The following is a 16,853-nucleotide window of genomic DNA, read 5'->3' on the forward strand; positions in this document are numbered from 1 at the left end:
AGGATAAATCTAACCAAATAATTATTGACAAAACTTTTTTTTTGTTATTACAAAATAATATGTTTATACCTATTATAGATAAACAAAATAGTTATTAAATAATTTATAACCTACAATTTAATTTAATTTATACTTTTAGTGTAAATGTATGCTAAGTGTATACACATAATATGTATATTTAAATTTATTGATTTCTTAAAATTATATATTTTGTAATTGTTACTAGTTCTAATAAAAAATAAGTATAATTTACTATTATTACTATTATTTTTATTATACCATTGATTATTAATTTTATTTTTTAATATAGTATAACTATATTATTATATGTACTATTTATGTCAGTTACTAATCTTAATTTGTATCTCCAATGTTGTTGATTGAATATTATTGTTAAAAAAAAATATCAAAATTTTAATTGCAAGTTTAATTTGTCAAGTAAAATTGTTAAATATTAAGAGGATGCCAATTTTAAAATGATTATATCAATAAAATCATATGTCATTGTCTAGATAATATTCTTATTTTTAAATTTTATAATAAGTAAATTTATTCTAATATTAAAGCTAACATCACCAAATGTGTTCTGCTGAACGTAAATTTGTTATGATGTATATTAGTAAGACAGAGACAACACATGTGGGTATGCGTCCTCTTAATTAAATTTATTAATAATTTAATAGTTAATTGCTATTAATGCTTGATTATGTATATATATAATGTAAAAACAAATTTATAAATATTTTAAGTTTATAGATTTCATTATATTATATTATGTTAATTTATAATTGTAATTATGATGTCTATGAAGTCTTTTTAAATATTTAAATACGAGTATTTAAATACTTTTTGACCAATGTATTTTTGAAATACTTAAAAATACTTTTTGACCAATGTATTTTTGAAATACTTAAAAATACTTTTTGACCAATGTATTTTTGAAATACTTAAAAATACTTTTTATTTGTATTTTTATATTAGAATACTAGGGGACGGGGTGGCCGAGCGGTCTAATTCGTCGGCTGCGGAGCAGCTGGACCCGGTTCGATCCTCGGCCACTGGGCGGCATTTTTCTCCGGGTAAGTCACGGTGTCCGGAGAACAAGTGCTGCCATCCCCCCACCCCGGGGCATGGCAGAAACCTACGGGTGCCCCATTAAAAATTCTGCCAATCAGGCGCCGGGCTTACTCCCGAACTACATACGCCATACGAAAAAAAAAAAAATTAGAATACTAAATACTTTTTTTATTCTATTGTTTTACTCCAAATTCTAATTACCAATATTTAAAAAATTTCGAATCATTCATAAATTTTTTTTTAGTTACATTCTTGTGTATGTGTATTTATCTAATATCTTGTACTTATTAAAGTATTATATTTATTAACTTGAACATTTATAAATAAGTTTAAATACCTATCTATTTGCAAATAATGTTAATTATATATTAGTTATTAATAAAAATAAATATTTTAATATACAATTTAACTGAAAAAAAAGTATTTGCTTAATATTTTGAATACTTTTAAAAGAATGTATTTGATACGTAATTTAAATACAAATGATACCAAGTATTTAAATATGTATTCTGAATGCATTTGAAAAGTATTCTTAACAAGACTGTCTATATGCTGTAACTATTTATACATTTAAATAATTTGGATCACCAATGTTATTAATTCAATATATTATTGTTAAACTAATATATTAATCATTTTTAATTCCAAGTATAATTTATATTAAAACTTATAATTAGTTATAATGTTTTTTATATTTTGAAAGTTCATTAGTTAAAATTATAGGTAATGAATATGCAGTCCAGAAGTATTTAAAAGTTAGTATGTTGGTAATCAATCAGTAGTAAATAGATAAGCAGTTGGTATTCATTTGGACATAGTAAGGATCATTTCCATATTTACTGACAGAATTTTATTATGAATAAAAAACTAATATAATAACTATTCATTAATAACGAGTGTACTATTATTATATGAGTAATATTTTCCTATTCTTAATCATGATTATCCCCTCTCTGTTTAATATGTATCTATATTATAAATGTTTTGTGAATGTGCAACTAAATTGTTATAGTTACTTAATAATATTAAGTAACTTGAATTTTTCAACTTGGTAATGCCAAACTTTAAAAATCATAGGTATTTGTTTGCCCTGAAAAGAGCCTTTATTTAAAACTGGAGAGTGCCACAACATAGTAAAAAAGAACATTTACTTTTCTTAATGTCTGAAATTTAAAACTATAGGAGAATCTCTGCAAATAATCTGAGGTATCACAATTTACAAAATATTCAACAATTTCTTCTCAACGCCGTTTCAATAACATCGCTGTCCTAGTATTTGATTTAATCATTGCTATATGAACACTATATAGAACAGGGTTATCGAGAAGACATTAATATTATTTGAAGTATTATTTATTAATACTATTGTATACCATCTAAATTTCATGGAGAGTTACAATCAGTTTATGTTACAGTTTTAATTCATATTTTCATCACATCTATAGAGCACTAATTGTATTTTGGGTTGTAATAAGTGATATATCACTAATATCACTAGTTTAAAGCTAAACAATATTATTTAGTTAGGGAAGAAAAAAATATTTTTAAAAATTATATGAGTTGTATCTAATATACAGTTAACAAATAATATTCAAATTGTTATTAACTCTTTTTTTATGTATTTAAATACTATTTTTTTTAAATAAATGTGGGTACTTTTCTTAATTTTAAATGTCAGTTATTTGAGGTGCTTTTGATCGTTTTCACAATATTTTTAGTTGGAAGTGTGAACAAAAATATTTGATGGAAAGTATTTTATGCAATGAAATAGTATAAATGTTTATTATAGCAGAAAGAATTTCAAGTTGAGAAATGAAAATAGATATAGGGTATATGATATAGAGAATGCATAGAATGTTAGAAATAATTTATATGAATTGATGGAAATAGAATGTGTGGTCTATTTTCAAATGTAAGAAGGAGAATATTATTTTCCTAATAATTTATTATGTGTTTTGAAGAAGAAATGTTTCTAAACTAGGCGGAAAAGATAAGTCAATACTTCAAACTATTATAATTGTAAAATGAATTATAATATCTGTTGTTCATTACCAAAAGACATTTTAGTTAGCCATAATTATAGGTACATTAGTAATTATAATAAAAATAATGTAGAAAGTAATTGACTTAAAATTTGAGGTTCGACAAGCTAAAAGGCAATATCATAATATATTTTATATTTTAAATATTATATTTTGCCGCGCACCTTCTAAAATGTAACACTAGTGCTCTGCCTACCCATGTGGTAGAAATATGAACTAATAACCGTAACAAGTTCTGACCATTCGTTGGCTAGCGATAACTAACCTGTATAATATCTTAAATTGTGATATTGATAAATTAATCGACATATTTACTACAGTCGACTTGAATTATTGTTAAGTATTTCATACTTGGTTCGTATTATTACTAATAATTAATAACACCATGTCTAAATAAATGTATTTATGTAAATATATTTTGTTATGATTGTCACAGCGTAACTCGACAATCATAATTTAAAACAATGATTTTCTGAACAAACGGTTGCAATCAGATGCTCGTAATTCACGTTTTTTCAAATAAATATCAGGAATCCTAAGAATATTAATGGCAACCATTACACCTACACTGCAGCTTATTGATAAGTCGAAGTTTTTTCAATAGCTGCTATAAGTTTGAATTTAACAGCTTAAACCTTATCATTTTATGGTGAGTATCAATAAAACATACCCTTGAAACCTTTTAATTATTAACTCTTAGAAATAAAATTAACATCTCATCTCTCTTTATTGTTACATCTTCAATTAACAATAATAATATATAAATATATTCTATTATAATATTTGTAATCCAGTGTATAGCATTTATTCGGTACTTGTCGTTTGGCTATGTCAATGTTACATTTATTTTGCTGTTCAAGTTTTTATTTTTATTTTTTATTTATTGTAATGAATGATCATAAAATAAAACTTTTTGGTATAATGAAAATAAATGTATAGTATGTATACAATATAATCTAACAATTTTGCTTTTAATGAAAAAAATATTATGTACATAAAGGTTAAATAAAATAATTATCCGTGAAAAATAATAATCGTTATTAAAATATAATAGCAATGATAAAATGTATTAACGATGCATAAAAATATTAATTTAGTAATTTATTCTTTGGAGTTAGAGTTTATGTTTTAGATGTTTTATTAGTATATTTCACGTATTTTAATTATTTAGTGTAACTTCTTTTTAAAAAAACTATTCAAACATTTTTAGAAGTGACATTTTTATTTATTAATTTTGTATCATGGTTATAAAATAAATTATAACCAGGGCTCGGGACTTAAAAAATTTGCTTATTTTTATGGATTGACTTAAAATGTAGCAGAGTACTATGGAAGTATATGTCATGTTAAAACACGTTCAATTATGAAATTTGAAAGTGCTTTTTTTGCTTTTTTCAACAATTTTTTTTAAAAATATGATTATTTCCAGTTTTTTTGATTATATTTGCTTTTTTGACCAGTTTTTCTACTTTTAATGGTTTTTTTCAGAAAATCCCTCGGAAAATTTAAAGTGCTATAAGTCTCGAGCCCCGATTTATGAATAATTTAAAGTTTACTCTTCAATTTGACACCAATGATAAGTCCAGTATAATACCACTAAAAACACAAATATACATGTAAACTAACATACTGTTATCTATTACTATAAAATATTATTAATAATTATATTATTGATAATATGTTGTTATTTAGATTAATATCATGTAGAAATGTAAGTTTTTTAAGTAAAAAATTATTACTGCTTTAAAAATGTCTATTAAACAATATTTTTTTAAGGACCATCAAGTTTATCAATTAAAAGTTTTACTATATATTCAATAATTTATAACAACAGATAATTTCATCAAAATGGCAAAGGTGGATCCATTGTTTACAAAGTGAGTATAAACTATATTTTTTCCAATAATAATATAATTTTAATTATATTATTAATTTATTCTTAGTCAAAGAACAATGTTAAGGATTAATTTGATTTTACATTTTTGAATCAAGAAAGATTAAAACTATTTAATCTTATATTCATATTTTATTTAAAGAATTTATTTGTGTTATTTATCATTTATAAAACAGGACAATAAATTTGTCAAGGATTTATTTATTAAAAGGACACCATACCCGCATGTATTGTCTCTTGTCTTACTAATGTACATTATAACAAATTTTCATTCAGCAGAATAAATTTTGTGATGTTAACTTTAATATTTGAGTAAATTTACCTATTATCAATTTTAAAGGTAAGAATATTATCTAGACTATGACATATGCTTTTAATGATATTATTTATTTTAAAGTGAGTCACAGCTATGTAAAATATAACAACTTTAAAATGTTCATAACTCACTTTAAACTGATAATATCAATAAAATCATATATCATTGTCTAGATAATATTCTTACTTTTAAATTTGATATTAAGTAAATTTACTCTAATATTAAAGCTAACATCACAAAATGTATTTTGCTGAACGAAAATTTGTTATAATGTACATTATTAAGACAGAAACAACACATGCGGATATGGCATCCTCTTTAGATATAACATAAAGTTCGTGTTTATAATGTATTTAATTTAATAAAAGGTAATATTTTCCATCTCTAATACCATTTTAAGTTTTATTGAAAATTTAAAACTTGATATTTATAATTTTTTTTTTTTAAATCTGAGACCTTTAAAAATAACTTGACTATTCTTCGTTGTTTTAATTGACTTGTAGAAATTTTAAAATTTTTACTATGATTAGCTGTCCTTTTCATTTTTTAGAAAAATACATTTTTCATGATTATTTGCTTTATACATTCTATATTTGATCTCCCTCTATGATTATTTTCTTACACTCGCTTTTATAAATAAACCAATAAATCCATTATGTCGAAGCTATTAATTTCTTCTCTTTTTGATACATTGCAATTTCTATACTTAATTCAGTACTTTTTTTTATTTACAATATTTTTTTAACTTATGATTTTTCATCTGAGGCATGCACACGGGTGCAGCAAATGCAGCCTAGGCTGCATCTGTTCTTTCTGTGACGACAAATTTTTTTTCACTGTAAACTTTACTCTAAAATTAAAATTAAAACCATGATAAAATTTTACGGTGGTATAAATAGTTAAAATAACATAATTAAAACCATAATATATTATATTATTATATATTATTTTTAATACCATAATTTATACTTCATCTAAATTTACTGAAAATTTTCCTTAAAATAAAAGTTATCAAAAAACAATAATCAACAAAATAGAAATATGTGCTGCACATGATTAGGAACTCTGCGTACGCCTATGTTCTTCACTGCATTTCAAAGACCTTCAGTTTTCTGTTTTTAAATTGATTGAGTTTTGTACTACACATTCATGCATGATTTTAAAAGTTTAGTTTAAGACAGGATATATAAAATAATAAAAATTTAATTTTAATATACATAATATTAAAAATTAAATAATATACTAATTATATTTATTATGTTTAGATATGGGTTAAAAGAACTAAGAGTTGTACTTACCAGATTTGATGACAAGACACTTCCAGTAATTACATATGATTATAATTCAAATTTTAATCAGAAAAATTTTTCGTGAGTTAAATAATTTTTTGACTTATAGTCAGTGTTTCCCAACTGGTGTTCCGCGGAACCTAAGGGTTCTGTCAGCCAATGCCAACGGTTCTGTGAGAAATTTGGGAAATTTTTTGATTTGAATTATGATTCTAACATAGAATAGCTCCAACAATTATATGGGGGTTCCACAAAACATTCAAGCTCCTGCAACGGTTCCGCGAGTAAAAGAAGTTGTGAAACACTGTTTTAAGTTAATAATAAGTAAATTGCTTATATTAATATTAATTTTATGTGGAATTTTAATTTTTTAAATATAAGTATTATTTAATTTTAACAATTTTATATATCTTAAATAATTTATAGCAAACTAACTATTCATTTTAACAAATTGTAATTTAATTTATTTTTTTTTAAATCAAAATTGAAACCATTTACAAAATTTAAAATTTTATTTGACTCAAATAAAATGTATAAATTATAGCGTCTTTAGAGTACTTTCCATAAGATATAATGAGACTTTAACTAAAATTATCTTAAAAATTTAGTTTCTCACGGAGTTTTATTACTTAAAAAAAATTATACTTAAATAGATTTTTTGACACGCTTATGTCTGATTTATCTACATTTTTTAATAATAAATATTAATTTGCACCAGTGATGCTTAACCTTTTTCTTTGGTGAGCCACATTAGAAAAATATTGACTTTGTGTGGGCCACCAATAATGCAAATTTAATATTTTAATACCTACTTGCATGTACATAATATGATACATATATATTTTACCTATACATTTTTACATTGCAATGCAATATCTCATTTTACTTCAGCTTAACATATGATCTGATGATGAAAATGGCAACAATTTTTAGCTCAACATATGTAAACAGATATTTTTAATCCAACAAAATAAAATAATAAATCATGATTAAGTGATGATCATCTGAACTCACCTTTAAGAATTGGTATCATGAAATTCCAAACCTATATCGCATCATTGACCAACCACATTCACAAATTTCACATTAAATTGTCAAATCAACATTTCTATAATTAGTAATAAAAGTACTTTTACATAAATAATAAAATTAAAATGTTTGAAAATAATAAATTATTTTTAACACAAAAACAGACCATAAATACAACACTGATTTACACAATCAAATGTTTTTAACATTTTCCTGCAAATATCACCTCCGCCTTAATGTTGTTGTTTTCAAAATAAAGTTATCAGTCCTAAAAAGTACATTGTTTGCATACAACTCAATTCTAATTTAAAATTGATAATTAGAGAAAAATTACTTTTTCTTAAAAAATCTAGCATTTTAGTCTTAATAAATTGTTAAAATGTTTTTGATACAGAAATCCATTAATTGTTTTTACATGTTAATTTATTTCCTATTGTACTTAATGATATTACATTTTTTAAAAGCTTAAGAAGAATGTTAACCATGTTGAAAGGAATTTATTGGGAAAAAAATGATAGTGACAGATAAATATAATTGGTCAATTTATTTTTTTTTAAATAAGTATAATTTTTAGAATGACTTAAATTATGAATTCCTGAAATTGTTAAGAATTATCCATTCTGCAAATAATACTCAAAAAGTTGTTGCTAATGTTTGAATTTCTTATAATATAATATATAGTAATATCACAAAAATAATATTTAGATTGTTAATTTTTTTAGAGATAAATACAATTCCATGGTGTTAATAAAGATTTTTTAATTTTCTATATATTAGAGCATTTTCCTAATAAAAACATTAACACCATTACTTTTATTGAGTACTCCTAAAGAGTTAAATGCTTAAAAAGTAAGTCATTTCAAAGCTATATTTCACATAATACCATATAAATTCATTTTCTATTATTCCTAATAAATTAACAAGATCACTGAAATAAGAATAATTGATAACCTGGAAACTACATATTTATTTGAAAAAAAAAAATTATCATTACATTGCAGGAGTTTGTATATAGAATTCTTCTGAAAATCAAAATAATTTTCAAATTTTTAGCTCAATATTTTCTAATTACTTACTTAAAATATTGAGTAGTGTCCTCATTAAGTATTTGATATCACAAACTTAAGAAGTTCTTTATTTTTTGTTAATTTACTTAATTTTTGAAGTCTTCCCTTGGTATTGTATTGGTATTGTCGTTTTTTTGAAATTTTGTTGTGTGTAGCCAACATAATGAAAGTGAGCTAGATTATCACACATAGATAACTCAAATATATCTTCTGTATTCATTAATATTTCGAGATATTTCACAGATTTATTTAGGCATTGCAAACAGAAAAGGAATAGAATGAGATAACACCATTAATAATTTTAGAAATTATTTACTCTGGTTAGAAAATATAAGAGAAGATTCATAAACCAATACATAAGTTTTCCTTTAAGCAACTATAAAAAAAATTCTAGCGTCAATATAGAAACAATTTTGTGTGCTTATGAAATTAAATTGTTTACGTAATTGCGTAAAATAACAATATATTATAATTTAAATATAAGTAATAATATAATATATTCTATTAATTAGGTACCCTAGACTGACAAACTATCTCCGTTCAGAATCGTTTTTCATGTACAATTATACCTGTCATTGTATTCAAATTTAACACATACATTATACTGACCTACTCTCCATCTCTTCTATACTGCAAAGCGATACCTACTTGCCCACCCTTCTTTATTTATTTATTACAATTGTGTGTAGTGTATATTGTTATATCTATTAGTAATAGAAATATATTAAATTAGGTACAGTAAACACTCAATTAACTGTTAATATTGGGACCAGAACTGTAATGGTTAAGAGATATTTTGCAATAAATATACATATGTTTATAGATTTATAATTACAAATTGTTTTATTATTAGCTACAATTAACATTTGATAATAAGTCTAATAACTGAATTATTTTTAATTTTGAAAAATTTTAAATTCGCAAATCATTGCTACATGATTTGTCACATATAATTAAATTAAATTATTTTAAGTATAATATTTTATTTATTGATATATTTTCAAGTTAATTGATTCTACTAAAAACAATTATAACATTTAAATAAAATAATTGCTTTATTCACTAAGAGTAAAAAATAATTATAAATTAATCAAAATTAAATTTGTACATAATAGTTATTACTTTTAACTTTTAGTTAAAATTAAATTATGTATTAACATTATTATGCAATTATCAAACTTATAGTTATACACTAATACCCATTTAATAAATTGAATATAAAGTATAGTGATTATTTTGTTGATAGCAGTATCAATGAAGTAATTTATGATTTTTTTATAATAAACATTTATATTTGTTTAATCACAATTTAAATTAATTTTTTTTTAAAGGGTGCTCGATGTCGATGAAAATGGAAAACTTTGTGATATTTGTAAGATGAATTATATTGAAAAGAAAAGATTATTTGATCATGTCAGAGATAGCTTGGTGGATAGCTTTTTTAGATGTGAAATATGTAACATAGCATTACCCCGAAATCCTTACATTTTAGTTGATTTAGATAGGGATTGGAGTAAACGTAAAAAATGTGAGGTCTGTAGCGTTTTATTTTGAACCATTATGAACTGAGGTACTGGGTCATCACAATGTAATTCCCATGCTCCTAACATATTACAATACTTTTCCAAAGAAGTATTTGAACCAATTGCCCCAATTGAACACATTATAACACACATTTTGGAGAAAATTTGAATTTTAATAATTTTATTTTTAATGTTATCCATTGAATTATTTTTAATCCATTAAGATGTTGTTTAACTTTAAATTTATTAAATTATACTAAGTTCCTGGCTAAACATTCTCAAAATATGTAGTATAATATTGATTGTAATACAAGTTGATTCTTTTATCATTGTACACTCATTATTTCAAAAAGTATTCATGTTTTTGAAAACATTTTTTACGTAGTTTCAAGATAAAAACAACTGTTTTTATTAAAAAATTATATTTCTAAATATTTTTTATCCTTATATTTTTTAAGTTAACTCATAAACTACTCGCCCTAAATTCGATTTTTATGTATCAAAATACTCAGAAAATTATTCTGCTTTGGAATATGAAATTAAAACTCTGTTGTCATTCAAAAAGTAAAAACTTAAAAAATATAAGGATAAAAAATATTTAGAAATATAATTTTTTAATAAAACATTTATTTAACTTGAAATTACGTAAAAAAATGTTTTCGAAAATATGAATACTTTTTGAAATAATGAGTAAAAATACATATTTTAAATTTGCGGTTTTATAAATCTTCAATGTTAATAATTTAGTATATTAATAAATTAGTTTTAATTTACAATACATAATTGTTCTAAAAAACTTACAATTTTTTATATATTAATTGCTACTTTTTATTTTACAATCGTTTGATTTGTATTTTAGTGTTTTTGTTGTTTATTTATTTTAGTGTAGTATTTTGTTTTAAGAGGATATCTGCATCGACATATGAACCACAAATTTAAGGAACGACGTAAGTCACAAAATATTGAAAATTGAGATAATACGCAGAATGTGTTATAGATTCATCAAGTGTGAACATTTAAAAAAATATATTTAATTTTATGATGGCAGGACAAAATAATCAATATAATAGTTTATTACAGTTACGTGTATACTACTCCATTTTATCATACCATTAAAAAAAAATATCAAAAAATATTTTAATACTATTATTTTATAAACGTAATTAGGGCTGACTACACAGTACATATCGGGTAGGCCACGGAAATAGAGACAAAAATAGATGGATCTTTCTCAACATTGAATCTAGTAAAAATCAATAAATTGGTGAAAATTAGTATCCAGACTTCTTTTTAGCGTCGAACGTCACGGTACTGTTCCCAATCGGAAATCAACTACGAGATGGGTCGAGTTTTAGAACAACGAGGACAGTTAATAAACAAAAACTACCTTTTCTCAAACTTACCGCAACAACCAAGAGGGTACGAGCAATTTTTCTTCTGAGTCGAAATACCTTTAATTTACATCGTTTATTAAATAGGTTAATTTGTTGTCTTTGTCTTACGAACATATAACTAGCAAATTTATGTTCAACAGTTTGAATTTTGTGTAGTAAGATTTAATTATAGAATGAATTGAATTATTATGAAATTTAAACGTAAGTTATCTGTAAAGTAACTCATGGTTTTTCTTTGGCGTTTTAATTTTAAAATCTCTTGTGAGACTTAAAATTTTACATATTCATAATTAGCTTAATAATTCAAGTACAGAAAAAAAGAACATGAGAAAGCAGAGAATGTTCTTACCTTTAAATTTGATATTATATAAATTCTCTTTATAATTAAAAGTTATTACATTGAATTGGAACTGCTGAACATAAATTTACCATATTGTCTGTGAGACAAGAGACAAAACATAACATAGAGTTCTCCAAAAAGTACAAAACCTATTTTACTACTAAACTATAGATGATAGATAGTATTTAATTTTAAGTAAACCTGATTAATTGTATTCCTTTATTTAATAAATGTGATACTCATAAAGAGATTAGTTAATCTACTGCTAGGTTATTGAGAAATCTAGACTGTCACTATACTGAAAAATTAAGACTACTGTATATTTAAAAAATCATTATTTAAAATGTTATAAAATATAGTATACAAATTAAATTACATACCTATCTACAAATAAGATTTTTTGAAAACATGATTTAAAAATAATTATAAAATGATATGAAAATGATTTTTTATTTTTATTAAATTAATATTTATTTTTATAAATGTATGGTTTTTTTAATGTCAATTTTTAAACTTTATGATTGTATTAAAAGTTAATTCATGTGATTTGAATAATAAAATTTTTATTTTTTAAATCAATATTTAAAATTTTTTCTTTGAATATAATATAATATAAAAAAAGACATTATATAACAAGAATGCTTTGGTAGAAAACAAAAGGTTAAACAGAATGTTTTTCAATCTTACTTTTATAGGTACTTTCAGCTAACTTGTCTGAGCTGCTATTTCTAATATGAATTTATTCTCTTATAGACACAAATAGTAATGACGCCACGTTGTCTATTGATAAGACCGACGGTTCAAACAAAAATGTTATCACGCATGATTAAATAAACAGGCATGTCAACTAAAATTTAATTTTCGCTATCACTGCACATGTTCCCCAGTCTTGGCAAAAACGATATCAAATATGTAGAGTATGTAAGTAATACGCAATGATATATTAATTAATTCGTTCAAATTAATTATATAATATCGTTAATATATTTTATATTTTAATTTATATAATATTAGGATTAGGATTTTTTAATTTGTTTTTAGTATAATAATTAGTAAAAGGGTGTATGAAATTCCAATAATCAATAATTTTATTATTTGTTTAATTTTCATTGTGTAAATTTTTTTATTTTTTTATTATTGTAAATTACTGTTTTTTTTTTGTTCTTTTTTATTTAATTCTCGCAGACGGATATACAGGCGAGTTCGAATAAGGCATTCAATGACTTCAGGTGGAATGCAATCTTTTGGAATTTTATTGTTTACCATGGCAAACAATTTTTTTACTAATCCTGTCTGTCTACTAAAACCTTCATCAAATACACTTTCAAGTATCTTGGCCACATTGATCAAATCATGTGATGGGCGTGTAACATATCCTATAACCATTAAATATATTTAAATTATGATTTTTCCAAAATTTGCTCACATTAATAATTCTAAATGTAACAACCTTTTGAAATGTATGAAATCCAATCATCTTTTTTTTTCTACAGGACATTCGGTTTCATCTTCCAAAAACGAATACCTTGATTTATACTTTCTTGCAACTGACCCCGCTATGTACTTCAAATTTTTTTTAGTTGAATCATTGAAATTATGGTTAAATAATTCCATGGCACTTAACTAAAAATCAAATATAAAAAAAATGATGTATTTAGTAAGTAATTAATGGCTTTTTAACATTCTTCCTCTAACTCAAATGAATTTAATAATTTAGAACTTTGGTCATCAATTGTTATGTAGTTGGTATAATTGTCTTTGCCAAATACTCTGGAATTTTCAATAACAGCAGCCGTCAGTATACACTCATCTACTTCAACAATATCACTCAAACTCAACAAACTGTTTTCATTAGCACTTTCTTCAGTGTTGCGGTTAGTTGTGAATACCGATGTAGAGTGTTTGCCGAGTATGTACCATCTTAATCTAAGTATCCAAAATTAAACATAACATTATTTTTTTTAAATTTTGTAACATAATAAATGTAATTAAAATCAGAATTATTTAGTTAATAATTATAATATCTACTTATACAATTATTTTTTTATTTAACAGATACATTAATTGCATACAAAGCAGATCAATACTTACAAGTCTATTAATTATTATTAATTTCTACTTAGAATAGAAGTTCAAAAACAAATGTAGAACAGTGGTAAATAATTAAGAATAAGAAAAAGAAGAAGGAGGTATTTTTAAGAATCAGATTTATTTACTTACCGATACTTAAAATCTTAAAGGTTAATAATAAAGTTTAATAACTTAAGGGATTTAGATGGTCATTAGATCCACCCATCCCTCACATAAAACTAAAAAATTTTCTAATACGTCTTGATTTAAACGTCGTGTAATTATTATATACTGTCCTTTATAATTTTGTTGCAGGTCATTCAACAATCTTCTTAAGGAAAAGTTTGTCATTCAAATACCTTTTTGAAACTGCACTATGCCTTTTTTTTCCATGTACCCGCATTGACAGAATAAACTTATCCATTCTATTCAATAAATTGGTTTGATCTACAATATTCATCCCATATGCCATAGAGTTATCTCCAACCATATTTTGGCTGTTGAGTAAGTCAAACCAATCATTGATGAGAAGGATAGTTTCTGCAGCCTTTAAACATTAAAAGATAAAATTAAAATAGTTTTAAATTAACTTGTTTACTGTTAAATACTTCTTTCCAGTTTGATAGTTGGAATTCGTTATTGAGTCCATCATATTCTATCGCTTTTGAAACTGTCCCGGAGAAAAGTTGGGCTGCAGTCTTAACCTTTTGCCGCTGTGTACCACTAACATTTATATGACAATCACCGACTTTAAAGGTAAATCTCATATCATTATCACCTTTATCTTGGATTTTCAAGAGCTCTTCTATTATGAATTTCCCTATATACTTATCACCTTTGTAAAAAAAAAACTTAAATTCAATGTTTTAATATTTTTAAGTTTATCCGTACCGTTGTTATTTTTTAGAAGGAAGCCAAGAATCAAGAAAGTTGTTTCTAATAAGTTTTAACAAATGCGGGACATCAGCAAAAACATGAATTTTCCTATCAGGCATTAGAGAAAGAGCAAATTAACTATTTGTATGAGAAACATTCATAGACTTCCATAAACCCATGTTTGTTGGACCCATATCACTTGTTACAGATACAACAGTATATCCAATACTATATAAGTTGGTGATAATCTCTAATAATATGTCACTTGTCATCGGTGTGTCATATTTATAATAAACAACTTGTTTCCATGATTTAAAAATACTTCTGGCCATTACTACTTGAACTGTTTTGTGTGATCAAATGACTTGCTGAGATATTTTATCATAACAGATGTCATGAGATATGTAAACTTCATCAAATGATAAACTTACTAATTTTTCATTTTCATCTATAGAAATACCTGTAATTTAATTAATATTTTATTGCACAATTAAGTAGTGACATACTACATAGTTTACTTGCCTTTAGATTTCATGATACCTAACACACCCATTAAAACGCCTGGTTGAATTGGAAATTTTTGGGCCCAAGTTCACAAAGTAGATAGATCTAAAATACATTTAAATTATGATCATAATAGCAGTTGTATAAGAAATACTTCACAAACCTGGTAATGGATACTTCAAAGATTCTCTTAAGTATCTATAAGCCTTCGGAGATATACTTCTTAAAGAAATTTCTCCTGTAATGTCATCTATTCCCCATTTAAATATTTTTTTTTTGGATTTAAGAAATAATTTATTTGAGTTCGTGTAAAAATATGTGAAAATAAATTAAAAACTTTGTCATTAAAATTCATTTTTAATGTTTCATTTTCTTCCTGTACTGCAGTTAAGCATTTTTTAGTTTCCTCAAGTTTTGAATTATAAATAAGAATTCTTTCAAGTATAGACACTAGACAGGTTTACAACACAGTAAAAGACATAAAATATTAGAACTTGGAATACATGCTTTTGCATTAAATACATTTTTGTACCTTTTTCAGTTATCAATTATATTTATGGATTCATTTGACTTAAAATTGTTCATTAGAGATCTACTAATTTTGTTCTTTCTCATCTCTATATCAATATGTTGTACCTAAATTAAAAATGAATATTGATACATGTTCATATTTGTATGTTTATGCATATTATTGTATACATTTCTACCTCTAATGTATCTTCAGGTTCATTTATCTCAAATTTATTGTCATCTTGACAATTTACAGTTGTCTGTAATATTGTATATCAAGCAGTTATAAAACAAATAAGACTAAATAAGATTGAACTCTTTAAAATACTTTCCTTAAGTGGAGTTAAATACTTGGTCGGTACAGCACTCGGTTTAAGTTCTCGTTTATTACTGGGTGAATACTTAAAACAACCCAACTTTATTTGTAATTTACTTGGAGTAAAGTGTTTTGAACATATCCGAGCTATAATGTTTATACTTTATTATAATATAAAATAAGTGAAGATATAAAAAATTGTAAAATATTTTTTTTTCGATCTTTTAATTGTATTGCTTCAAAATGTATATTATTACCGTACTGCTGTATCGTTGTTGTGTATTATGTTACAAATAAATTATTAAATATTATGTCTACCGTCTTTTATTTGACCATCTTCCTTGCCACAAGCATCTAACCACTTTTTCCTTATTTTAGGAGATTTGGGTAACCTGTAATAACTAATGTCCATACTACGTCTCCTACATTAGTTATTTGGACAACTTGGTACCATACAGTTTGGCATTTTTATTAAAATGTTTGGTTAAAAAATAAAACAAACTGCATATAAAAATTCAAGATTTTATTCTTTATCGTACAAAAGACAATATAAAATGTACAAGATAATATTAAGGACAAAACAAAATATAAACAAATTTAATATCA

At 24.1% G+C, this 16,853-nt stretch overlaps 1 protein-coding gene and 1 long non-coding RNA gene across 2 annotated transcripts; both read left to right on the forward strand.

Annotated features, from left to right (window-relative positions):
* The first annotated feature begins 3,390 nt into the window (after positions 1 to 3,390).
* On the forward strand, positions 3,391 to 10,754 carry LOC132927343 (uncharacterized). The gene is made up of 5 exons (XM_060991856.1): positions 3,391 to 3,473; positions 3,556 to 3,768; positions 4,896 to 4,996; positions 6,595 to 6,699; positions 10,046 to 10,754. The coding sequence occupies exons 3-5, from the start codon at positions 4,968 to 4,970 to the stop codon at positions 10,266 to 10,268; spliced, it is 357 nt and encodes a 118-aa protein (XP_060847839.1). The 5' UTR covers positions 3,391 to 3,473; positions 3,556 to 3,768; positions 4,896 to 4,967; the 3' UTR covers positions 10,269 to 10,754.
* A 3,797-nt stretch (positions 10,755 to 14,551) lies between these two features.
* LOC132927344 (uncharacterized) lies at positions 14,552 to 16,558 on the forward strand. Its single transcript, XR_009661704.1, has 2 exons — positions 14,552 to 14,797; positions 14,949 to 16,558. It is a non-coding gene; the product is annotated as an uncharacterized LOC132927344 (long non-coding RNA).
* Positions 16,559 to 16,853: the final 295 nt, after the last annotated feature.

The sequence above is a fragment of the Rhopalosiphum padi genome, chromosome 3, assembly GCF_020882245.1.
Source record: "Rhopalosiphum padi isolate XX-2018 chromosome 3, ASM2088224v1, whole genome shotgun sequence".
Classification (NCBI taxonomy): domain Eukaryota; kingdom Metazoa; phylum Arthropoda; class Insecta; order Hemiptera; family Aphididae; genus Rhopalosiphum; species Rhopalosiphum padi.

Coding starts and splice junctions, on each gene's coding strand:
- LOC132927343 (XM_060991856.1), top strand. CDS start 4,968: ATGGCAAAGGTGGATCCATTGTTTACAAA. Junction 4,997..6,594: donor GTGGATCCATTGTTTACAAA/GTGAGTATAAAC, acceptor TATTATGTTTAG/ATATGGGTTAAAAGAACTAA. Junction 6,700..10,045: donor TTTAATCAGAAAAATTTTTC/GTGAGTTAAATA, acceptor TTTTTTTTAAAG/GGTGCTCGATGTCGATGAAA.